The sequence below is a fragment of the Pseudoliparis swirei genome, chromosome 19 (assembly GCF_029220125.1).
Source record: "Pseudoliparis swirei isolate HS2019 ecotype Mariana Trench chromosome 19, NWPU_hadal_v1, whole genome shotgun sequence".
NCBI classification, from domain to species: Eukaryota; Metazoa; Chordata; class Actinopteri; order Perciformes; family Liparidae; genus Pseudoliparis; species Pseudoliparis swirei.
Window position 1 is genome coordinate 4,797,426 of NC_079406.1, and position 26,752 is coordinate 4,824,177.

Genomic DNA, 26,752 nt, shown 5'->3' on the forward strand with positions numbered 1-26,752 from the left:
TCCCTGTAGGAGGTGGTGGAGAGGGTGGTCCGGGTTGTCCAATATGGACAGCAGTTTCTTCTCCACCACCTGTTCCAGGTGCTCCAGCTGGCAGCCGATGATGAAGCCAGCCTTCCTAACCAGTTTGTTAAGACGGCTGGTGTCACCGGCTCCGATGCTGCTCCCCCAGCAGACAATGGCAGTTGGTGCGATCGGTCTGCGCTGCGGGGGGTTCATCGAGCTTTTTCACAGCAAACAGCTGCCTGCTGCGTTTCATCTGTCACGCGTTTTCTTTTGTTTTGGAGTCTAGTCGATTCCAGTCACGATTCAACAGCCGATCACGGAAAATATTAAAACAGCAGACTAATTATTCCCCCCCCCCCCCCACTAAAAAAACTATACGATGACAGTGACAGGCAGTGCCTTTCTTCTTCAACAAAACTCATTACAAACCAGGAGCCACGCAGAGAGAGGGAGAAAGAGAGAGAGAGAGAGAGAAAGAGAGCATCTTGGGATGTTGAGATGGTTTACTTTGGTGTGACATGGAATTGTACATCAACAGTGTGTGTGTGTGTGTGTGTGTGTGTGTGTGTGTGTGTGTGTGTCGCGTCGGTGACAAGACTAAATCTCACAAAATGTGAGAGCTGGATTTAAAGATGTGCTGCTTGTTCTGTTGTGAGTCTAGAAATCCTTCCTAAATCCTGCATACATAACTGCAAGCTGTTTGGATGGCACTTCGTAGAGGTTCTCCATTCTGAGTTTGTGTTGTTTTCTTTTCTTTCTCCCATTAATTTCTCACTGGAGGTAATTTAAGGATCACGCAGCCATAGAACAATGCAATGCATGAGTCCGTATGTAAAAGCATCACATTAGCTGACACTTCTATCCAAAGCGACTTACAATCATGTTACATTCATACGTGTAGACACAGCTAAGGGGAGCAATTCAGGGTTAAGTGCCTTGCCCAAGGGCACATCGACTAGGGCGGGGATAGAACCGCCAACCCCCTGATTGAAAGACAGAGCTGCTAACCACCGACCCACAGTCACCCAAGGCACACACACACATATATATATATATATATATATATATATATATATAACCTTATGGTATAAATATAAATATATATTTATATGTATATTATATATAATATTATGGTATATATATGTATATATATATATTTATGTGTATATGTATATTATATATTATATTATGGTGTATATATGTATATATACTGTATACTGTATATATATATATATATATATATATATATATATATATATATACATACATGTGTTTCATGGATTGTGGAGGTCTGGATTGTGGTTCACGTCTATACAAACTATTCATACACTCTGTCATACTCATTGAATGTGTTCCTTTAACTCTGTCACGCTTCCTTCTGGTCACATGACGTCTATTCTTCTGTCCATCCTGGAGAGGGATCCTCCTCTGTTGCTCTTCCCTTTTTTCCCAGTGAAAGGGTTTTTTCTATTTCTTGGGAGTTTTTAAAATTCGTAATTTGTGATATTGGGCTGTATAAAGTAAACTGAGTTGAATTGAATACTTGTTGGTCTTAGACTTTCGATTTTTTGAGCGTAAGAGATTACACAAGATGTCAGAGGCCTCGCCTCCTGGGGCGTTGTATTCATAGTAAACAGACAGTCTGGCACTTTGTTTTCACCTTGTGACTCGAGATATTGTTCATACCCTCCGGTCTTTAGTAAGGGGATTATTCTGTAGTGACTGACGTGTCTGGCCTGTCCACATAGAGTTATATAGTTAGAGAAATATTTCTAGGAAACCGTAAAGTCTTTGCAAAGTAATTTCCTGTTTTATTTAGTTTATGAAGCGGATCAAAACCAAAATGTCAATTTCCAATTGCATCGACAGTCATTTCCTTTTAAAAGTTGAATGGTTGCGCCATTATCTCATTTGTACACATTTTTCTCTGTTGCTGTAGAACAGGAATAAATTCCATCTGTCAAGGTCTGACTGGTTGTTTGTATTTACCATCAATGACCACCACAGCAGACCTATTTGAATAGCTGAGTTATATAGTACATTATAATAATACAATATAATAATATAATAATAATAATAATATAATACATATGTATTAATACTATTATGATTGATGCCTGTGTTTTATTTTATATTTATTTATATTTTTAAATGTCTTGTTTTCAATTAAAATGTCCTGTCTTAATGTTTTTATACATGTTTGTACCTGTTACTGCTGTACTGACTGATGAGTCGCCAACTTAATTTCGTTCTATGTTTTAACAATGACCATAAACATCCTTACCTTACCTCAGATATTGGCTGTAGAGGTCTAGACCCCCTCTAGAGGTCTAGACCCAGGTCAGTGGCCCAGCGGACAAAAGGACCTTAGAGACTGTGCAAAAAAGAGACGTAATTTTTGTCCATATCAAGGTCGAAAGGCATCGCACAATCACGTTGTGATGGAATACGTTTTATACATTTTTATTTTATATGTCCAACCATGGATGTATGAAAGCAGCTTTGTTCATTCCTATGAGAGTTGCTCAGAGTTTATAATTTCCGCATCCATGCCGGAGCTTAGGCTACACAGCTTGGGTCTGAGTCTATTTTTGACTTTTTATACCGACTATGCTGCCGGTATGAATATTTTTCATGCGAAATATTCATAGATGATAACTTCTCATTTCTTTTTTTACTTTTTAAAGGCCTGAAGAAGTGTCTAACATGCCCTTAAACCTTTGTGTCAATTCATCCCCAAGTCTGTCTACCAATAGACAGCGTCTATTTAGTGTATGTGAGGACCTGTGACTCTATACAGCAGTTGTTGAGCGGTATGTGTGTGTGTGTGTGTGTGTGTGTGTGTGTGTCTAAATCGTACTATATAGTGCTGACTTGTCTCTTTGCTCTAGCTTCTGTGTGCTTTAGCTGCCAGTGCTGGTGTCAGTGATGCAGTCTGTTGTAGTTTTTAAGGAGAGAAGAGAGCCAGAGTGTGAAACTCTCCGGAGACTGATGAAGCACACGTGCACACACACACACACACACACACACACACACACACACACACACACACACACACACACACACACACTGTTCAATAGTGACAATCTACTGCAGAGTTTCTGAGGGAAGATCTTGTTTCTCTATAAGCGTTCACTTTTCAGGATTCAAACTGTAACAAAGTGCTTTTCCTGTGTGTGCGTGTGTGAGAGTGTGTGTGTGTGTGGCGTGTGGCGTGCGTGCGTGTGTGTGTGTGTGTTGTTTCATTGATTTTCCTCTATGCTTGAGCCATCTCTCCTGTGAACTCCGAACTGTTGTCTTAGGTCTTGATCCCACATCTGAACCCTCACTAACAGATCAGCTACACACACACACACACACACACACACACACACACACACATGCACACACACACACACACACACACAGATGCACACTCGCAAAATTAAATGGATAGAATAATTGAATGTCTGCGGTTAATTTCAATAATGCAAGCTCTGATTTTATTTTTCCGCTCCCGCTCTATTGTTCTCTCTCTCCCTCTCTCTCTCTCTCTCTCTCTCTCTCTCTCTCTCTCTCTCTCTCTCTCTCTCCAGCCTCCGCTCCTAAGCTCCGGCTGATGCGAGGCCAGTCTCTGGTGGAAGGGGACAAGCTGAACCTGAAGTGCGAGGCGTCGGGGAACCCCAGCCCGTCGTTCCGCTGGTTCAAAGATGGACACGAGCTGCAGAAAGGCCGAGACCTCAAAATAAAGACCAACAAGTGAGTCACCGAGAAGTTTTGAAAGTGGCCAACATCCAGACAGACGACGGCATCCTCAAACACATGCTGTACATCACAAGTGTCATTTTATGTGGCCCCTGACGGCTCGAAATTCATATTATCACCTTTTCTTAAATAAATTTAAGAAAAATATCCTGTGCTTTTATTTTGAAGGTCAATTAAATGGATATATTGTTATAATATTAGATACATTTCCTATGTACAATATTTCTACACTCAAATAAACAATAATCAAATACAAAGAGAGTTATTTAACAATATGTTGGGGAGTAGTTCATACAGTGTTTCAGTTACAACCCTTTGAGGGAACACATACAGGCTCCAATGAGCCCGTGCAACTTCACACGACACCCTGAACTGTGGAGAAAATGTGACTTTTACTCACGTCATGCATTTCATTCATCAACAGAGATGCAGTAAAAGAGCACACAAGTCGAAGTACACGTTTGGTTGTTTTCAAGGCCATCTTAATACAACACCACATACCGAGGAGGTCGTTGGTCTCGATACCTGGACCGGCTGCACTGTAAGGCATGAAAACCAGAAATCCACCAAATGCATTGTAACGTTCAGTGGAAGCTCAAATCAGGTCGCAGCAGTCCAAGTCTGAGCCGCGGCGGAGAGGGAAACGTCCTGGTATCCTGATCCTGGATCAACTGAACTGTTCTCGCTTACTGTGAAGATTCTGATTTTGAGGCTTTTGTCTGTGAGGATTGAGTGAAAGCCGTCTCTGGTTTGAACTTGTAATGGTCCATTTGTCTTCATGGCCAATCGCTACCAACATTTGAATATAATTATGAGTCCTTTATTGCTTCTCTGGGCTGGAATCTAATTTCTCATTTACTCAACGATGAGTCTGCTGCAATAACCTACACTCTCTATTTGTTCTGCTCTCCATCAATCTCTCTCTCTCTCTCCCTCGTTCCTCTTTGCTGAAGAAAAAACTCAAAGGTGCAGATCAGTCGTGTCCGTGCAGAAGACTCTGGGAACTACACGTGTGTGGCGGAAAACTCACTGGGGCAAGAAAACGTCACGAGTATCATCAGCGTGCAGATCTGTGAGCAACGACGCATCTGTCTGTCTGTCTGTCTGTCTGTGTGTGTCTGTCTGTGTGTGTGTCTGTCTGTGTGTGTGTCTGTCTTTGTGTATGTGTATCTGTGTGTGTGTGTCTGTCTGTCTGTGTGTGTGTCTGTCTGTGTGTCTGTATGTGTGTATGTGTGTCTGTGTGTGTGTGTGTGTCTGTCTGTATGTCTGTCTGTATATGTGTGTCTGTATGTGTGTGTCTGTCTGTATGTGTGTCTGTCTGTATGTGTGTGTCTGTCTGTCTGTGTCTGTCTGTGTGTATGTGTGTGTGTGTGTGTGTCTGTCTGTATGTCTGTCTGTATGTGTGTCTGTATGTGTGTGTCTGTCTGTATGTGTGTCTGTCTGTGTGTGTGTGTCTGTCTGTATATATGTATGTGTATCTGTCTGTCTGTCTTTATGTGTGTCTGTGTGTCTGTCTGTATGTGTGTGTGCCTGTGTGTGTGTCTGTCTGTATGTGTGTGTGTGTGTGTGTCTGTCTGTATGTATGTGTGTGTGTCTGTCTGTATGTGTGTGTGTCTGTGTGTGTCTGTCTGTCTCTCTGTCTATCTGTCTGTCTGTCTTCATGTGTGTCTGTGTGTCTGTCTGTATGTATGTGTGTGTGTGTGTGTCTGTCTGTCTCTGTATGTGTGTCTGTTTCTCTGTCTGTGTGTGTGTCTGTCTTTGTGTATGTGTATCTGTGTGTGTGTGTCTGTCTGTCTGTGTGTGTGTCTGTCTGTGTGTCTGTCTGTGTGTATGTGTGTCTGTGTGTCTGTGTGTGTGTCTGTCTGTATGTCTGTCTGTGTGTGTCTGTCTGTATGTGTGTGTCTGTCTGTATGTGTCTGTCTGTCTGTATGTGTGTCTGTCTGTCTGTCTGTGTCTGTCTGTGTGTATGTCTGTCTGTGTGTGTGTGTGTGTGTCTGTGTGTGTCTGTCTGTATGTATGTGTGTCTGTATGTGTGTGTCTGTCTGTCTGTATGTGTGTCTGTCTGTCTGTCTGTGTGTGTGTCTGTCTGTATGTGTGTGTGTCTGTCTGTCTGTCTGTATGTGTGTCTGTGTGTCTGTCTGTATGTGTGTGTGTCTGTGTGTGTGTCTGTCTGTATGTGTGTGTGTGTGTGTGTGTCTGTCTGTATGTATGTGTGTGTGTCTGTCTGTATGTGTGTGTGTCTGTGTGTGTCTGTCTGTCTCTCTGTCTATCTGTCTGTCTGTCTTCATGTGTGTCTGTGTGTCTGTCTGTATGTATGTGTGTGTGTGTGTGTCTGTCTGTCTGTATGTGTGTGTGTGTGTGTCTGTCTGTATGTATGTGTGTGTGTGTCTGTCTGTATGTGTGTGTGTCTGTGTGTGTGTGTCTGTCTGTCTCTCTGCCTGTCTGTCTGTCTGATCCATTAGTATAACTTTGAACTATCTTATCCCACCAATACAAATGTCCTTCACATATATTTTGTTCTTCAAGTCTTGGTCTCTCAGCACATTTCTCTTCAGAGGGAGTTCCTCTTATCCATCTTCCTGAAAACTATAACCTGATACTGCAGAGTTCTGTCTGTAATCTTAAATTCAGCGGGTATCTTGTAACGTACTCCAACAGAAATGCGAGAGCCGTTATTCTGTTAACTTGGCTTTCCACAAAAGATCTCATTTCAGTCGAGAAGGGTGAGAATACAATAGAACTACTCGTGTTTTTGAAAGAATCCGCGTGATGTCAAAGATGCAGGAATCTGATCACGTCCTCACAAACTTAATCCACGGGCCATCGGACCAGGTGGCGTTACGCGTGTCATCACATCAGGACATCATCGTCGTGCAGCTCGTGTGTCAGATAAGGCACATGACCAAAAAAATGAGGGGAAAAAACAAATCATGGATTACGTGTAAATACACGCCGAGGGTTTCAAGTTCCAGAAGAAGAAGCCAGAGAAGTGTGTTGTTGTGGGGGAGCGGGTGTACGTCCGTCTGAGCCCGGCTCTTTCTCCACCGGCAGCTGTGAGCGAGCGCAGGGAGGCGACCGATGCCCCCCCCCCCCAAAAGTGATATAATATAATTGATATAATTGTGACACTGAGCTCTTTGAAAAAACCCACTTAAGAGGTCTAAAAGGGTCTGAGAGGTCTGATAGTTCGTTCTGTGGCTGCCACACGTGTGATGACGGTTTCCTCTTTGCATCTGTCTTCCTGTGTGACCCCCCCCCCCCTCCTCGCAGTGACCACCACCACCCCGTCTCCAGGTGTGAGCCACGGGCGGCGCTGCAACGACTCGGAGAAGGCCCACTGCGTCAACGGGGGAGACTGTTACTTCATACATGGTATTAACCAGCTGTCCTGCAAGTAAGTCGAACCCCCCCCCCCTGAGTCATATCGATGTGGAGTCGCCCCGCCCCCGTCTCTCCTGCCTCCCCTCCCTCTCTTGCTGTCTCCGTCTCCCTGGTGTCAGACACTGTGTCGCTGGTCCTCTGTTCCCGGTGGCTCCCCTCCCCCCACACACTCGCACCACGCCGCCCGCCGAGCCGCTCGCCGCGCGCCGCGTCCTCGGCTCGACCGCAGGAGACGAGGCTCAAATCGAGACTCGGACATTGTGTCCGCGTGCGTTCCACCGAGTTTACGGGGAGGGAAGTTAACGATGCTCCTGGTTCCTGAAAGTCATGGAAAGAAAATGGGAAGAACAGTTAAAACTATGGTGTGTTTGGCATTGGAAATTATATTCATACAAATATTTTTTTATATTAAAAATATACACCGATACCAATTTGATGTATTCAATTAACAATGAAGCCCAATTATGTTGATTAGATGCAGAAAAACAAGCAAAACTGGTGCTTTGAATTCCACCTGTTGGCATCATGATGGTTGAAGCCAGCAGGAGACAAAGAGCGTCGACCTGCATGTGGATCTATGTTAGGATCTATGTTATGATCTATGTTAGGATCTATGTTATGATCTATGTTATGATCTATGTTATGATCTATGTTAGGATCTATGTTATGATCTATGTTATGATCTATGTTATGATCTATGTTAGGATCTATGTTATGATCTATGTTAGGATCTATGTTATGATCTATGTTAGGATCTATGTTAGGATCTATGTTATGATCTATGTTAGGATCTATGTTATGATCTATGTTATGATCTATGTTAGGATCTATGTTAGGATCTATGTTATGATCTATGTTATGATCTATGTTAGGATCTATGTTAGGATCTACGTTATGATCTATGTTATGATCTGTTAGGATCTATGTTAGGATCTATATTAAGATCTATGTTATGATCTGTTATGATCTATGTTAGGATCTATGTTAGGATCCATATTAGGATCTATGTTATGATCTATGTTAGGATCTATGTTAGGATCTATGTTAGGATCTATATTAAGATCTATGTTAGGATCTATGTTAGGATCTATATTAAGATCTATGTTAGGATCTATGTTAGGATCCATATTAGGATCTATGTTATGATTTATGTTAGGATCTATGTTATGATCTATGTTATGATCTATGTTAGGATCTATGTTAGGATCTATATTAAGATCTATGTTAGGATCTATATTAAGATCTATGTTAGGATCTATGTTAGGATCCATATTAGGATCTATGTTATGATCTATGTTAGGATCTATATTAAGATCTATGTTAGGATCTATGTTATGATCTATGTTAGGATCTATGTTATGATCTATGTTATGATCTATGTTAGGATCTATGTTAGGATCCATATTAGGATCTATGTTAGGATCTATGTTAGGATCTATGTTAGGATCCATATTAGGATCTATGTTAGGATCTATGTTATGATCTATGTTAGGATCTATGTTATGATCTATGTTAGGATCTATGTTATGATCTATGATGCTCCACCAGACTACAGCAGCCCTTTGGCTAGCTGGTCTATACCAGCATGGCCGTCGGTTCTACGTCCGCTGACCCGTTTCTGAGCAGTATTTATTGCTCAGAGGAACTTTAAAAGTTAAAGAGGACGTCCCGCTGACGGAGGTATTAGCTGACGGAGGTATTAGCTGATGGAGCGTATATTAGCTGCTGCCTCTTGTCGTGTCTCTGTTGGCGTGACACAATGCTGATGACTCAGAGGAGGAACAGGGATGGGATGTTCCTGAATTTATATTACTGTGCAGTGAGAGCTCTCATGTCTGTTCCGTGCGTGTTCATGTTACAATTTATTATCAACTTATACTGCATGGCATTGGAACCACACACACACAGAAACACAGATACACACAGACGCACACAGACACAGAAACACAGACAAACAGACAGACACACACACAGACACACACAGACACACACAGAGACACACAGACAGACTGACAGACACACACAGACAGACACACACACAGACACACACACACAGACACACATACAGACACACACAGACACACACACAGACAGACACACACAGACAGACACACACACAGACAGACACACACAGACACACACACAGACAGACACACAGAGACAGACACACACACACACACACAGACAGACACACACACATAGACAGACACACACAGACACACACAGACAGACACACACACAGACACACACACACACACACACAGACACACACACAGACACAGACACACACACAGACAGACTGACAGACACACACAGACAGACACACACACAGACACACACGCAGACACACACACAGACAGACACACAGAGACACACACAGACAGACACAAACACACACACACAGACACACACAGACATACACAGAGACAGACACACACAGACAGATACACACACATACAGACACACACAGACAGACTGACAGACACACACAGACAGACACACACACAGACACACACACAGACACACACACAGACACACACACAGACAGACACACAGAGACACACACAGACACAAACACACACACAGACACACACAGACATACACAGAGACAGACACACACAGACAGATACACACACATACAGACACACACAGACAGACTGACAGACACACACAGACAGACACACACACAGACACACACACAGACACACACACAGACAGACACACAGAGACACACACAGACAGACACAAACACACAGACACAGACACATACAGACAGACAGAGAGACAGACATACAGACACACACAGACACACACACACACAGACAGACAGACAGACAGAGAGACAGACATACACACAGACACACACACACACACACACACAGACAGACGATTACTTACCTGATCGATTCAGATCTGTTTTCTTTTCCTTTTCATTGTCACTCACCACCATCTGTCGGTCGCCACGTTAGCAGCTGTGCTCGTTGCATAGCAACCGTAATCACAGCATTGCATACTAATAGCTTCATGAAAATATTGACTTACAATAAGTCTGCTTATTAACTGAGAAAAGTCCAAATAGCAAAGCTATATCAAAGCATGTATTCACAACTGATTGCAGCATTTGCATACAGCCAGCGCTCGATGCAAAGTGCGGCGAGCAAACACACATTCACTAATCTTTTCAACATATTCAGTAAATGGCAATCTCGCCTTTTACCAATTTCGCCTTCTGCTCGCCGCGGTGTTGCCGCTGCAGGTCACGGTCATCTGTGGCCACGCGCACCTGATGTGTAAGGTCATGCATTACAAATAGGGAGGGAATTAATTTTCTCCTGTCAAGCCATTTTCATTACTGTTAATGCACCAAATAAAATAAAAATCAATAAGAATTGTCCTCGAGTCTCAAATCATAAGTTTGGGATTTCTTCAGCTCATACATACCCAGGCGAAAAATATATATACTTTAATGTCTTTAAAAATATACTTAAAATGCCCAAAGTAAATTTCAAGTATCCTATGAAAGAAATGTACTTTCTGCAAATCTATAAAAAGTATACTAAAGTCACGCTTTCACCTATTTTAATTTTTTTTAACCTTTAACACACTTTTAAATCATTGTAATGTAGTCCATACTTTCAAGAAATATATTATAAGAAAAATATACTTTCCGTGTAAGTTCTGTGCAATTACTTAAATGTACTTATTAAACATATTTTTTATATATTTCAAAATGTATATGCTCTAAATTAGCATTGAAACAATGTATTTAAATACCGAGTTTAAATAAACCACATTTTTTTTATTTAGTTAGTAAACTTATTCATGCTATTACTTTTTATATATTAATTGTATACCAAAAGTAAACTTTTTTTACACACAAACATGGAAAGCTGGTTCTGAAATGGAGTGATAGTGACGCCACGACTACTTCTGCACTGACGCAGACTCTGAGTTGTTAACATGCTTCACTGCGCGCTACGTATCCAGTCCTCCTCCGTCTTCGCTTTTTATGAAATAAACTGTTCACATAAAATGCACCACTTCCTGTGCGTGGGAGGATTTTTCTTCAGGAAAGAGCCACCAGACATGTAGGTGTTTAGAACAGCAAGTGCAAAAAAACTGGATATCAGATGAATCACTGTAACTGTGTTCCATCAACTTATTAAGACATTTATTTATACGCGCATGTATGAGCGTGTTACAGTGACAGCAAGTAGAATACAATAATGTGCATGTTCTTAACGTCATGTAGACATTGAGGCATCATATTATCAATTATCCGGTAACACTGCCTCTCTTTTGTACACATTGAATGACCCAGTGTATATATATATATATATATATTTAAATAGTTTTTTCCTAACCGAAGCTAAGCCAAAGGGCTTTGTTATATTGTCTAAACTGGAGGTTGTAATCTCTCAGCTCCAACTTGCCAAACACACAGGATCATCTCCTCGATGTGTATCAAACGCGTCCCCCTGATGTCGGATAACAGATGGCGTGTATCGGCGTGCATAATCGAGAGCTCTGTTGTGTGATGCTTCGTGGACAATTGGATGCATGTGCTAGAAATCCATCCTTAGATCCTTCGGTGCGTGCTATACGCTCTTTGTCTCTTCATTTCCATTTCTCTCTCTCTCTTCATATATATTTATATCCCTTTGCTTCCCCTCTTCGCTCTCTCTTCCCCTCTTGCCTCAATGTCTACACGACGTTCACAACATGCACATTATTGTATTCTACTTGCTGTAACTGTAACACGCTCATACATGCGCGTATAAATAAATGTCTTAATAAGTTGATGTAACACAGTTACAGTGATTCATATATATTTTATTTTATATTTTACTTTGTATACTTCTTGTATACATCTATATCTTTCATCCCTGTTTTTTATATATATATTTTTTTATTCTTGTGTGTTTAGTTTATTGGTGCTGCTACTGTTACGACAAATTTCCCCTTGGGGATTAATAAAGTACATATCTATCTATCTATCTCTCTCTCTCTCTCTCTCTTGCCTTTATCTCTTTATCTCTCATCTGATATACCTTCCGGTCATCGCTGAAGGATACATCCTTTGTTTTTTTATGATGCTGACGAGCAGAAAACTTTGTTTTTTCGTGAGAGAGTACATGTAGACCTTTACGAGATGCGTGTAAAGCAATGTAGGAATAAAAAACAAGCCGGATTTCCCAACCTCTATAGGTGCGGTTGTTCACGAGAAAAAAAGCTTTTTCAAGAAGCTGCAGCAAGCATATTTCCAAAAAGTGATGGTTGCGTCTCAGCTCTGTCCTCCTTGGTGAAGAACGGGATGTAAATATGTTCGCTCATCTTCAAAGATGTGTAGACCCCCTCGCTCACACTCACACACACACCAAGCCACTCGCCATGCTGCACAACAGCTGCACGGCGCTGGCCGACAGCAGATCCTTTTTAATATCCCTGAAATTCGAAGGTGGTATTTTGCTATCTCCTTTGTGGCGGCCGTGGACACGTATAATCTCCTCTTTTTCCCCCCCGAAGGGGAAAGTAATGCTGTACTGCAAAATGGAGTCTGTAGGTTACGGCGGAGGGCGGCGCATCTACAGAAAGGCACCCTGGCTTAAAAACAAGAGAGTGGAGGTTAAAGGAGATCAGTGCATACAAACATGGCCCCTGGCGAGCTCGCTGGCAGGGGGAGCTCGGTGTGTCTCGCTTACTCAATCGTCCCTTTCAACCCGTGTTAAAGCTTTCCGTGGCGAGTGGCAGAGAGCTCTTATTCTGATTGATCTGAACTTTGTTGCTACACTCCCAGTCTGGCAGCCCTGGTCGTAAACATTAGCCCTTGTATTCCCAGCTATAGGTGGACAATGCCAAATTCCCCCCCATTTAAATCAATAAAGTTAATTTAATCTAATCTTATCTGCAAATGCCACGAGTTCAGGCCAGTATTGATGCCTGGACATAATGTCATGACGTCCACGGCTGTCTGTGTGTGTGTGTGTGTGTGTGGGGTGGGGAGGTGATGTGGGGGGGGGGGGGGCTTTTCTTCTTCTTCCTCTCTGTGCTCATTCTCAGGGGAGTACAGTCAGGGGGGGGGGATATGAGGGAAGGGCAGCATGGGCAGGGTAGAAGGGAAATGGGATGCAGAGAGAGAGAGAACGAAAAGAGGCATTAAAGGAGAGAAAAAAGGAAAGATATACAGTAAAAGCTGTGCCGGCAAAAGGCTGCCTCTGCTCCAGAGTGTCTCCCCCCTCGCTCTCTCTTTCTCTCTCTCTCTCCGCTCTATTTATAACTCTGTGGGAAATTGCTGAGTGGTCTCTTCCGAGGTTTTTTTGTTGCTGGAATTGATTCAAAATGCAAGTTGTCTCTTTAGTGGCGAGAAAGAGGAGAGAAAGATCCCCGGTATGTACATGGGGGTAGACTGAGGGTCGTTGCTTTTTAAACCGGATACATACATTCGGTGACCTGAGACTAAATCACTGAAATAAATACAAGATGGCCATTAGAGCCAGAGAGCCTCTGTTATCCTATAATGACTGTAACGGGGGCCACGCCCATGATATCATAACGCAGGGGGTTCGTCAATTGCTGTGATTCATCTTCAGTGTAATGTGCACTGCAGTCGGGCCACGTTTTCCATAACATGCCTATTGGACGTCAGTAAACGCTGATCTACTATCACTTATGGCACGAAGGAGATTAAATCAATTATGCCTGGCTGGGTAAAAGCCACGACGCAGAATATGACACATTATTCAAGATGTTAGAATTTTAAGCTTGCTCTCTCAAGCACAGATTTTCTCAAGGACACCAATTTAAATGAGGTCCTGTGGATTTCTTCATTCAACAGAGCTGATAGGAGTAAATAGAAAAAAGAATGGCGGCATCAATACTTAGCATCAACAGTCACGAAAATAATTCGGACCATGAATATGTATCAGTGTAGCAGTGACCGTGATGCAGCGAGGAGCCTCCTGGGTAGTTTCAGTGTGATGGCTGTTGCCTGAATATGAATCATATTCAGGCCGCTGACAGCTCGCCGCCCATCCAGAAACAAGACGCCACATTCTGCTGCTGCACGTAAACTGTTGCAGTTATTTAACCCTCCTGTTACCTTCGGGTCAATTTGACCCCATTCAATGTTTAACCCTCCTGTTACCTTAGTGTCAATTTGACCCCATTCAATGTTTAACCCTCCTGTTACCTTTATATTTACTGACATATTTTACCCTCGGGGTCAATTTGACCCCAGCAATTAAAACCTCCAGAAAATTATTAGAATTAATATTGTTTTCCAAGTTTAAGTGTGAGGTACTTTATGTTTGTTTGTTTACTACCTAAATAGCCCTTTAAATATATAAAAAAGTTGATATTTCTTATATGTTTGACACAGTGAAAAACAGCCTGGGGTCAAATTGACCCGAAAGAACACCGACGTTAAACATTGAATGGGGTCAAATTGACCATAAGGTAACAGGAGGGTGAAGCCCATGAAAGAACACCCCAAACCTATTGCATCCACTTTCACGCTCACACACTGTGGAGGGCTCGGTGTGTGTGTGTTTGTGTGTGTGTGTGTCACTCTTCAAGTTAATATTTTGGTTCCCGGGACCCCCCAAAAAATGGATGTGATCAAAAGTATGCTGTTATTCAATTTTGAAAGTGGTGTCCCCCACGCGACACCTCCTAGTCAAGGTCCTTACGGGTCTGCGATTTCAAGTGTGTGTGTGTTTGTGTGTGTGTGTGTCTCGCTTTGATTTAATATTTTCGTTCTCAGGACCCCCCAAAAACAATTATGTGATCAAAAGTATGCTGTTATTCAATTTTGATAGTGGTGTCCCCCACACAACACCTCCTCTTAAAGGTCCTTACGGGTCCGCGATTTCAAGTTGGTGTGTGTGTGTGTGTGTGTGTGTGTGTGTGTGTGTGCGTCACTCTTCGACTTCTATTCTTGGAAAAACCAAATGGATTATACACATTTTCAAGGTTCAAGGTTCAAGGTTTTTTATTTGCCATCTGATCTGTGCCTAGACCAGCAGTCCAGACACATCGGAATTATTTTTGCAGGGTTCTCCAAGTCAACAGAGGTACAAAACAAACACACTATAATAATAATAATAATAATAATAGTAACCGTAATAATAATAGAAATATGAACAATATATTTTAAGAAACACTGCTCAAAAAACACACTGTACATAGTGGTAAAGTGTATGCAGTATTAACAGTATTAAGTACAGGAACAGGTTATCAAAAATAAACATAAGAAAGGAGAGTGCAGAGATCATAAGTCGGTAAGTGGGCTACTGCTGTGCCTAGCTTGTAAACAGAAAGAAAGAGGGGGAAGGGGACAGTTATATGGGGATATTGCACATGTTCAGATGTTGGGGGAAGGTTGTGTGGGGGTATCGCACTGATTGTGGTATTGCACATTTTTTCACACTTTCAAGGAGTGCGCATTTCTCAGTAGTTCTGTTGTGCCATCAGTCTGACTGAGGCAGGGAAGAAGATTTTTGCACTTGTGGGTAGGTCATTTTGACAGGTTGTCATTCTTTCAGGCTTAGACTACGGGGTTAATTTAGGGATGCGTTGTCGTGACGACTTACACCAGACACAACATCACACCCAGCGACGATGGATGTTTCCATCGCCGCTGCACTCCCCTGAACTCCTGCACGAGTGTGATGTAACAGGGCACAACCGCTTTGATTTCCTGCCGGCTTCATTAAACCTTGACCTCGAAATACACTGACCTCTAAAAGGCACATTCAATGACATTCATCAGAGCTCACACCAGAGCTGTGACTCTCCACTGCGTCTCGTTGATGAAGCCACGAGAATAGCGTAAAAAATACCCAGGAGGTCAGTGACACTGGACGTCTCTTTACATATTGATATTAATAGGATTGCGGGCGTTTCACACGTTGTTCATGTCAAATATTGTAAAGCTGCTCCAATTTTTATTGGATCAAATGACGACAGGTTTTACGCGTGGCTCGTAGTCGATGCTCTGTCCCCTGTATGGGAGAATCGGACCGTGTCATTCATCTCGGTTCCGATCCAGTCTGATTGTAGATTGAGTTATTAATGTGTGTGTGTTACTATATATTTTGTGACGGTCATTTAACCTCGCCTGACGAAGCGAAATGTCGAAATGTCATTCTGTTGAATATAACTGCTGGCTGTGTGTGCAGATATGTTGTCAGATGTTTGTTTTGTTTGTTTCCGATCCCGTAACTTGTAGAAGTTGTTGCACCCTTTTTGTCGCTTGTAGTGACAAACCCCGCAGAACAAGTATCAGAGTGCAGCTTCCCTCGGCTCTCGAGAACGGTACAAGTTCTTCAAGTTCGATGTTTTGGGTTTTGGGGTTTGGGGTTTCAAGGCCCGAGACGTTCATGTTTCGGTTCCGTCTCTCGCAGGAAGCTGTTTTCAGAGAGAAAGCTCTTTATAAGCTCTAAGCAGACAGAGTTAGCGATGAGGAAAGGTGAATGTATAAAGATGTCTTATAATAGACGGATTCAATAGACTGCAATACTGTCAATAAGGGGATGTATTGTCATTTAGGAAAAGTGTCATAGAATGAAGAACACACCGCCATATACATGTAATATTACTAAAAAACAAAGACATCCAACATCATATCACTACTTTGGATGCGTCTTTGCATGTAAACTATTGATTTAAAAATCTATTAAATGTCAAATAAAAAATTGCGATACTTATGCGTATTGATATTTCCTTACACCCCCTACCCCGTTAAATTAAAGACATCACGAGAACGTGTGTATTGAGGATAACTTAATTGGGTATGAAGAAGCAGTATTGGCTCCTCCTACTTTGCTCCTGCTCTGTGAGACTCCTCCTCTCCCTGATGTCTGACACGTCACAGGCGTGATGTGTGTACCTTTGCTTTTCTTGCTTTTAGTCAGGGGTTAACAAACGGACGCAACGAACGAGAGTCCAGAATAAAGAGCGATCGGGAGTGTGTGTGTGTGTGTGTGTGTGTCTGTGTGTGTGTGTGTGCTTGCGTGCATCAGTGTTTGTGCTTGAAGGGGGGGGGGTGGATTTTTGACCCCTCCTACTTCCTGCGCCACCATCACATGACCCTTTCGTGACCGTGATGATGTCTTAACTGTCGCGGTGATGTCATATTGATGGCGGTGATGTCGCGGTATGCAGGTCATCTCTCTCTCTCTGTAGTTGGTGGATTGTGCTGTTTCTAATCCCTCATCTCTCTCTGCTCTCTTATGTCTCCCTCCTCCCCTTCCTCTCTCTCTCCCCCTCCCCCCGATCTGTCTTTGTGTACCTCTCCTCCTCTCCTTCCTCCTGTTTGACCCCCCCCTCTCTTCCCTCTGTATCTTTAATTCCCCTCCCCTCCCTCTGTGTCTTGTTTCCCTCCATCAGGTGTCCCAATGACTATACGGGGGACCGCTGTCAAAACTCCGTCATGGCAGATTTCTACAGTATGTCCATTTGCTCTTGTCTGTCTCCTTCTCACTGAGATGCTGCATGCTACATTGGAGGTGTTGGATGGAGGGAGCGCTCCGTGTGTATGTTTGTGTCCGGGTGTGTGTTTAAAACCTTGTCTAATGTGTGTGTGTGTGTGTGTGTGTTGTGTATGTGATGTGCATGCCTCTGTGTCCACCCCTTCCTCTCCATGTCCTCCCCGGTTCCTCCGTGGTGCTCCTCAAACAGTCGAAGATAAATCTGTCAGCCCGTTGCAGAATGGATGCTTGACTTAGAAGCTTTTTTTCTTTCTTTAAAAAAAAACCCCCAGTACTGACACCTCAACAATAAGCACCACATCTTCACATTTTCAAAGTTTGTATTGTTAAGACGTAATGCTTGCGTTGCATCTTGATCCAGAGAGAAACGGAGGAGACGGAGAATTAACACAATAGTAAATGCAGGAAATGGTCCATCGGTGCTGTGTAGAGTTTAAGCAGTTAACTAAACTATGTGGATAGAAACTATTCATACCACCTTGACAGCTCTCACTCTATGCTGTGCCTCAAACAAAGAGGGAAATCTTGTATTGATTTTTACCTTTTGGAGGAGGAGCACGACGGACAACGGAGGCTTGAGATGGAGAACAATGTAAGTCCTTCTGACATTGTTCTGAACGGCCGCCAGTCATTACGAGAAGCTCGCCAATACCCGCATAATTGGGCCCGGCGAATGGGATTTAGAGTTACAATATGTTCAACATCTCAAGTCTTTAATGTAACGAGATTTGAAAATATCACATATCCATCCCAGATAGCCTTTGTGATATTGATTTTCATATAAGCGGGAGATTCTTGATGCCATGTCAGCGGTATCTGAGAGGAATTAGGATCAATCATACAGTAATGAATGTGATAACCTGTTGTTTTCACTCTGAGCATCCATGGATCATCTGATAACATCTTTTCATGATGGCATGTGGCTAAATGTCGCCTGAACTGTCCCAGGGTTGAGTTCTGATGTGTTCAAAATGGTGTCACAAGTGTTGCTCCTCATCCCAGAGAAATTGAATTAAGGGAGTAGTTTGACATTTTTGGCTTCCGTCAGTATGTTAGAAATGAAACGTCAGGCAGGAAAGAAAACGCAGAGTCTTACCACATATATTTATCGAATTAATAAACACTTAATGTGACACAATTACCTCAAAAGTAACATTTCGGTGAGATATAGGTACTTGTTTTTAGGCAATGCATTTGGGATATAATTATAATGTCAGTGAAGAAATACTTCTTTTGAGCATTACAGGCTTATCATGACACCACTTCGTGATTCTAGTCAAATAAAGCTAAAAAGTAGCTCACTACAAGATCTATATTTATCTTTAAAGGCCAAACAGCATCTTAATTCAAGAAATCTTATCAACCAAATGTTTCACTGGTATTTTTACTAATTACGAGCAAAAAAAACACCTTGTATTTCAGTGTTTTTTAAATTTTAATTGATTTATCTATGAAGTAGCCTTGGTTTAGCTTAGCATAACGACTGAAAACCGGGGGAGGCGTCTAGCGTGGCTCGGTCGAATGAGCTCCACCAACTAACACCTCTAAAATGAATTGTTTAACACATTATAGCATGTCAATTTGTTAAAAAATCAAACATGATTTTCCAGGGACTTATGTGCTGAATAATTATTTTGCCAGGAGCAGCGACCTTGTGTATCGTTGATAGCCTGAGGTTACTTCCGGGCACAGCCAGGCTAGTCTCCCTGATTCCAGTCTTCATGCTAAGCTAAGCTAACAGTCTCCTCGCTCTATATATTTACTGTCCAAACACGTGAGTGGTATCGATTTTCTGTCAGCAGAGAAAGCATGTTCATAGATTCTCAGAAATGTCGAGCTAGTCCTTTAAATCCTCGGGATGCGAATGGGGCGTGTTTTGTCCATCTCCTGTGATTGCATGGACAGTTACACTGAAACACATATCTCAGTAATGATAGGCAACCGGAGATCCCAGGACATGTGCCAAAAATAACAAATAAATGTGCTCCTCCCTCCATCGACTGTGTCACGCTGCTGTCACTGGCCCGGCAATCACAGGGAGATAAAACCGAGGGATACAAATGACCCTCTTCTTCTTTCCTCCAGCGTTTACAATGTTGCTCCATGCTCTGCCGTTTGTCCGTTGTGCGAGTTTCCACACGGAATAATATCTAATTTCAACCAAAGACCATGGTTTCACACCATAAGAAATCACACTGTATGTAATGTCTCTTGTTTTAGACCCCATCACCAAGTCTCCACGCTGAACTCTGTCTGTATGCTTTTATTTTTGCATCGAACGCCGTCTGCCATTTCTTTGGGGGGGATCCATGTCGTTTTGTCGTCTGTCCGCTTTTCTCGTGGCGCGATCGCAATGCAACCGTCCACATGCGGAGCGGCGGTGGGGGTCGATTGGCTGGCTTTCCCCGTGTGGGCGTCTCTCTGTACGAGGCTGTAATGCATGCAACGCCACGGCGATTGGGAATGTAAATCATTAATCATATGAAAGGTTATAATAGCTGCAGCTGGACAAAGTGCTATACAAGAGGTATGCTGTAAAAATCAATACAAAAGGCACACAATTGCCATTAGTCAAATGAGTTACAGCGCTCGCCCCCATTGGCTGCCAGCCCCCATCGACTGGACTGTGTTTCTGGAGAGAAACTCACTGCTTGTTTTTCTTTCTTTTCTTTTGTCTTGTTTTCATTTCTTTTCTGTGTGTCTGTTTACTGCAGAAATGAGGTCTTGTAAATATAGCAGTAAGTTGCGTGGCTTCCCGTCTTGCTGTCCTTGTCCGTCCCGTCTCTGCATGGCCTTTTTTCCTGCCTGTTGGCTTCCTCCTTCCTTCTGCCCTTGCTCCCTTTCCTCCCTTCACTTTTGATTCGGTTTTTGGTCTGTTGTTTCCTTATCATTTCCGGAGGGTCACAGAGCTGAGGCTGTCTTGAGTTGTCTGTCTGTTACTGAACGGTACACCCGTCAATCCCCATGATCGGCTGCACCAATTAACATATCCTGGTTCAGCGTATGCAGGACGTGAACAATAATATATTTGCTCCAAAGTGGACTTTACACCTGACCCTATCTGTCTCTTTCCTTTTTTGAACCACGACAACTTTCTGCGCTGGCAGAGCTTCTCAGAATTGAATTTATGGGTATGGAACATTATTATTCATTTTGCTGTGCTTAAAAGGGTTTGCCAAGATCCTATCACAGTCACACATTATTGTGCCATCTTCTTTCTAAAACCAACAATTGGGTCTCCCTCAACCTGTCCCTCTTTTTCTCCTGCCCACTAACCTGCTTTTTAAGACTCGTAACCTCCCTTCTCCGCATGCACTCCTCCTATACAATCCGACCAATTTAGGCCTTTGAGAAAGACGAATTAACTAAGGAAGGATTCATTAATGAAAAAAACTACGAGAGTGTACTGGGCCTGTTACAAATCAAAAGCTGTGTTTATCTGAGCTACCCTCTTTGTCCAGGAACCAGAGAACGTTTCACATCTTTAGATAAATACAAGTGTCTGGCTCGTCTTATGAGCTTTGGCAATGTGCATATATTGGCTTCAGCAGCCTTTCGAATAAAAACATGCAAGCTGCGAGTATTTCTGCAGAGCGTTGCCAAAAAAAAGCGAGCAAAAGGCCTGACCACATAGTCTGTCCTTATTATTCTGCCCTTGATTGACTTGGGTGTCAGAGTCGAGAGCTCGTCTGTCCTAAATCACGCTCGCTGTTGGCTCCACTGTGCCAGCGAGCTTTCCATTTGCCTCTCTGTATCAGTGCCCTGTGACACACACACAATGCCAAGGCCGAGGCCCTCTCGTAGGCTTGTCAATCCTTACAGAGGCCCCTGTATTTAGAACCCCCTTGCGTCCTCTTCAGTGGCGTGCCTCAAGCTTTTTTTTGGCGAGGAATAGCGAGGTGAGGAATTAGGTAGAGGGGGTTGTTCCCCGCCCCTTTCAAGAGTCACGGCTAGATGAGTGGACACACAGCTAAAGATAGGTGTCACTTTGCCAAGCAGTCACTTTCAGTTTTGGTCCAAAGTAAGAAGAGTCGTTGAAAGTGACAACAGAAGGTTTATGACATTGAGAAACAACAATAATTGATCCTCAGGGATTCTAATTTGTCCATAACTAACAGTCCAAGGGCCTCTATAATCCCGTTTTAGTTGATAAGGGGACAAAGTCAGGCCAGTGTGTGGTTTCTGGGGACTCGTTCGGCCCTGGGCCTCGTTCTCCTGGACACGCCACCTGCTCCCCTCCTCTCCCTCCCTGTCTACATGTGTCTCCTCCTGCTCTTTCTTCTGTTTCCTCACCACCTATTGCCTTTTTTCTTCTTCTATTCCCTCCCTCTTCCCCTCATGTTCTGTTTCCTTTGTTGCTCCCCTCTGTCACAGTGTCGTTGCTCTTTTTTTTCATTCCGACCCAGAATGTTTACGCCACAGCGGGCCCAGAAAAAAAAATCTGAATTAACAATAAGACACCGAGTATTCACACGGCATCGCCACCAACCTGTGAGAATGTAATGAGTGTCATCGCGGGATGTCGTTCAGCGTCATGCAATCCGATTTGAGATGTTCCAAAAGGCAACTAACACCAGGAAATATTTCAAAAATAATCTATTTGTAAAATTACAGGTCACTCAAAGGCTAAGGGAAAGAGAATTGTCTTCCATGGACATTGTTATGTTTTGTTTCCTAATTAAGGTGATTGTGATGCAGGTTATGTTATCTGATTGATATGAAATTAATATGACATATAATTAAAGCACTCAAGAACAATCAACAAAAAATACAATAAAATCTGGAAAATACCACCGTACTATTTCCTCCTTTTTTTCCAAGCAACAAATATTTTGCCACAGTCACATTTTTACAAGTAAAACAACGACAAAGTCAAAGGTCATAAGCAGGAAAGTGAAGAAAAAAATGTTTAAAATCGGGGTTAGGTGTAGAATATTAAAATATTGTTCAGAAAATAATGAAAAGTCCCTTTTTGCTGACCTCCAGTGGTTTAACTTATCACCTTGCTGCAGGGATATATCCTGGTGCAGCAAAGGCCCCTCCCTCCCTCCTGACCACACCCACCACGATGTCACTCATCAGTCACGACGGACACGTACCCCTCTGTGAGGATGTGTCACACCGATCATCACGTGCACAGTTTCAGCTCATTTTATGCATACAGTCAAAAATAAACTTCCATCAAAGTTAACCTCGACTGAGTTTCACTCCTCTTTATACGACGTCAGTTGTTCTGACATATAGTAAAGTTATAATAACGCAGAAGATTTAAATTGGAGTTTGTTGGGAGTTCACGCACTGCACCTCTCAGTGATGCTGAAACAGGGAAACAGGCGTGAAGATTTCGACCAGAGAGGGCAGCAAAAAGCTGCTTTCAGTTAGTCAAGTTATGAGTTCATTTAAAAATGTTAGAGATAACTGATGTTTGCTGTGACACAAAAATAAAAAACCCACTTAAATTCTGTTTAAATTTAAAAAAGAGTAGCTTTGGAAATGCCGGTTTATGTTGTTTGTCAGCATGACCGCCACAGGGTCACATGACAGGCTTCTGTGAAACAAGAGCATCACCGCTTCATAGAAGCACAGGAACGTATAACAACAACAAAAGCAGATCATTAATACATATTCAGTATATTTAAAATATATAAATGAATGAATGTCGAAGTGACACACAAGTCTTACATTTAATGAAACTTTTGTGACGGTTACAGTCGTGGTGAGCTTTGTGAATACTGAACTGTTATACTCTCTGGGCCGTTGCGGTGTCAACACTTTGAAAAACAAATGCTTTCCTTCTTTTTTCCCCATCTGGACTCATGTCTTGATGATTCCATCCATACAGGCATGCATTCAGACCCCCACCAGTGCCATCTGTAGCATTACATCCCCACGGCCATTGTTAATTCACTTTCTGTAGGGACAGCAGGAAGTCTGTGTCAGGATGCAGGTTTACAGCCCTGCTTTTCATCCTAATTGTAGAATTACTCCTGTGTTGTAGTGGTAATAGCACTGTTTGACTGTAGTACAGTTACAACTGAAAGTCATGTGACATTGTAGAGCGAGGGTTGTTTCATCATCGGCAGCTCAGGGGAAAGGATGGCAGCAGATAATGGGGAGAAAACTGTGTTTCTGTAGCTACCATCAATGGAGTAGCGCTCATGCTGTTTTGTGTGTGTGTGTGTGTGTCTGTGTGTGTCTGTGTGTGTGTGTGTGTGTGTTTGCGTCCACAGAGGCCGAGGAGCTCTATCAGAGGCGGGTGCTGACGATCACAGGCATCTGCGTGGCGCTGCTGGTGGTCGGCATCGTGTGCGTGGTGGCCTACTGCAAAATCAAGTATGTGTCTTTGGAAACATTAATGAGTCCCTATTTTTTAAAGCATTATTATACAGTGATTAGATGGCTACGGATGCAGCACTGTGTCACGGTGAAGCTCAAACAGCTGAGAGACAGTTAGATATTAAGTCAAGCGCTCCAAAGGGTCACGAGACAAATCTGAGGGGCAGTGAAGAAGAAGAGAAGAAAAATCTTTGCTTTTTGTCAAACATTTCACAACTTTAGACCTTCTTATTTAAAGGAAGTTATCTGAGATGTTTTGAGGGAAAAATCAGTCTTTCCTGACACTGCTATTCATAGAAATGTGACCAGAGGCCTCAGCCACACACACACACACACACCTACTTGAAATCGCAGACCTGTGAGGACCTTGACTAGAAGGTGTCGCGTGGGGACACCACTTTCAAAATTTCAAAAACAGCATCTTTTTAGCAAGTTCAAAATATTGGGAGCCAATGATTCAAGTACCTCAAACATGGACTTTAGTAAAGTCTGACGTAATGTGTACTGAGTTACTTTCGAACACTATTGTACAGTGAATAATTATCTATGGAACATTCTATTAGTAAAAGGCAAATTATTTATCTGTTTACTTGTTTATTTGTAGGTGGGTTTTGTCATGTTGGCACCATGACAGAAAATAAAATCAAGATAATTCTTAAACCACCTAATGCCCAATTACCAAGTGGATCAAGAGCCATATTAATGAATCCCAACTGCTCTGTATGGTATATTATTTTACAGTTACTGCAACAGAAGAATAAGCTTTAATTCATCAGTTGCCAGATCAATGATTGTTCCTCCATCCCCCTTCCAGGAAGCAGAGGAAGAAGATGCACAGTCAGCTGCACGAGAACCAGAATCAGTGTGTGGAGCAGCCCAACTGCATGCTGGCCAACGGGCCCAAACACCCCGGGCCCGGCCCGGAGGAGATCCCCATGGTTGATGTGAGTTCAGTGTGCAAAAACACACAGCGGAAGGCAGCGGGCACAGGGTGATCCTGAGGTCAGGCGGTAACTGACAGGCTGGAAGTAAAAGTCACCTCCCGTCGACCCGGCTCTTCATGCTGAGCGGAAACCTCACAGCGGGTCTCTCCTGACAGGGTCACGGTGTTCTCAGGAGGCAGAGAAATAAATAAGTAACCACAGTTTCTTAAAAACACGTAACAATGTCAACTGATTATATTGCTTCTCAAAATGAGGAAAAGTTACTAACTTACGTTGTTTTATGAAGCTTATCTTGCATTTCTTTACATTATTATTACAACTGCCGAGTAAAGATCAAAATGTGTGCCAGAGTGGTTGCGGTATCCGTTGGGCTTCCGGTAGCCAACAATAACAATAAATACAGTATACAACAAAACAATATATTTACAATGATCTATTAGCACCTAATCAGGATGAATGGAAGTCACATTTTGTTCATTGTTCAGGTGCTGTGGGGGGAAAAAAGCCAGATTTGTCAGATTAGTCTCTGCTGGAATTAAAAATGTAATTTAACTGTCTATAAATAGGAGTTTTAGTAGATATTAATTAATTCTAAAAGGAGAGACAGAAGAAGAGCGAGACACTAGAACTGGATGTCAGCTTCACCTGAGCAAACTGCACAGGAAGCATCACGTCCCCTGAGATGGAGTCGCTGGTCGACTTTATGTAGCTCTGCCACTGAGATTCAACTCCACCAAGAAGGTTCATTAAGCCTTCAGAAAAGTCTTTGCGTCAATAAAGCTCTGGTCCACTGACAACTTCGGGACTTATGGTGACACGAAGCTGGCCGACGTTAAAAACAGGGCAGAAACACCTACCGTTCCCCAGCAGAATATATAGCAATGACGAACAAAGTGATGATGAGTATATTCATGTGCACGGAACCACTGTGTGACGCGTTTGTTATTTGGAAAATGCTAAATATTGGTCAAAAGTATTCACATTGTGTGTTGCAGTACATCTCCAAGAGCGTCCCAACGACGGAGTGCGTGATCAGCCACGGCGCTGAAGGTGCGGGGAACTACGCCGGCAGCCGAATGTCCACCCGCTCCCACCACTCCACCACGGCCTCGCATGCTTCCAGGTAGAACGGCCACACGCACGGGCGGAGACGGGAACGTCTATATTCCGGATTTTTCTTCTTACAGTTTCAGTTATTAAAGGGACAATGTGTTTCATGCAGATGTCCAATCGTGTAAAAGATGCTGAATCGTCTGTTTTCATGAGGCCTGTTTCATGTGTAGAAAGTAGCTCCAGTGAGAGCTGTTAGCAGCGGGTGCTTTGGCTCATTCAGAGTAACGGGAACATAGTTTCACGTTTTTTAGTTTGCTGATGAAAAAATAACAATTTAGCGCTTCACGCTTATTGTATTGTGGTGGCAGCGTAAAATCTCAGAGACGGCTTTTTAAAAACGTGTTCAGTTGAAACCGATGAGACCTGCACGGCTAGAAACCACAAGGGCGAATGTGGGGTCAGTGGTTATAAGGTCCGTCTATCAATCAGAGGGTCGGTGGTTCAATCCCCGCCCTAGTTGATCTGTCCTTGAGCAAGACACTTAACCCTGAATTGCTCCCTGTAGCTGTGACTACGGTGTATGAGCGTAACATGATTGTAAGTAGCTTTGGATTAAAGTGTCAGCTAAATGACATTTAATGTAATATAGTGTAACACGGGCTAAGTCAGAACACTTTGATTTGGCCGAACCACAACTTGAAGCATTTTAACCACTTGTTGGTGGAGAAGTTAAACTTGTTTCGGAAATTATGCCAGTTTATTCCTTAGGAATCACGACAAAATCAAGTAAATCAAGAGGAG

General features: G+C 42.8%; 1 protein-coding gene across 1 annotated transcript in view; it reads left to right on the top strand.

Annotated features, from left to right (window-relative positions):
* Nucleotides 1-26,752, top strand: part of nrg2b (neuregulin 2b) — a 50,142-nt gene that overhangs the window by 18,505 nt on the left and 4,885 nt on the right. Inside the window, exons 2-9 of the mRNA XM_056439413.1 lie at nt 3,579-3,741; nt 4,701-4,819; nt 7,018-7,141; nt 17,518-17,576; nt 20,726-20,749; nt 23,849-23,951; nt 24,769-24,898; nt 25,894-26,021. Coding sequence (XP_056295388.1) covers nt 3,579-3,741; nt 4,701-4,819; nt 7,018-7,141; nt 17,518-17,576; nt 20,726-20,749; nt 23,849-23,951; nt 24,769-24,898; nt 25,894-26,021 — 850 coding nt within the window. The remainder of the gene's footprint in view (nt 1-3,578; nt 3,742-4,700; nt 4,820-7,017; nt 7,142-17,517; nt 17,577-20,725; nt 20,750-23,848; nt 23,952-24,768; nt 24,899-25,893; nt 26,022-26,752) is intronic.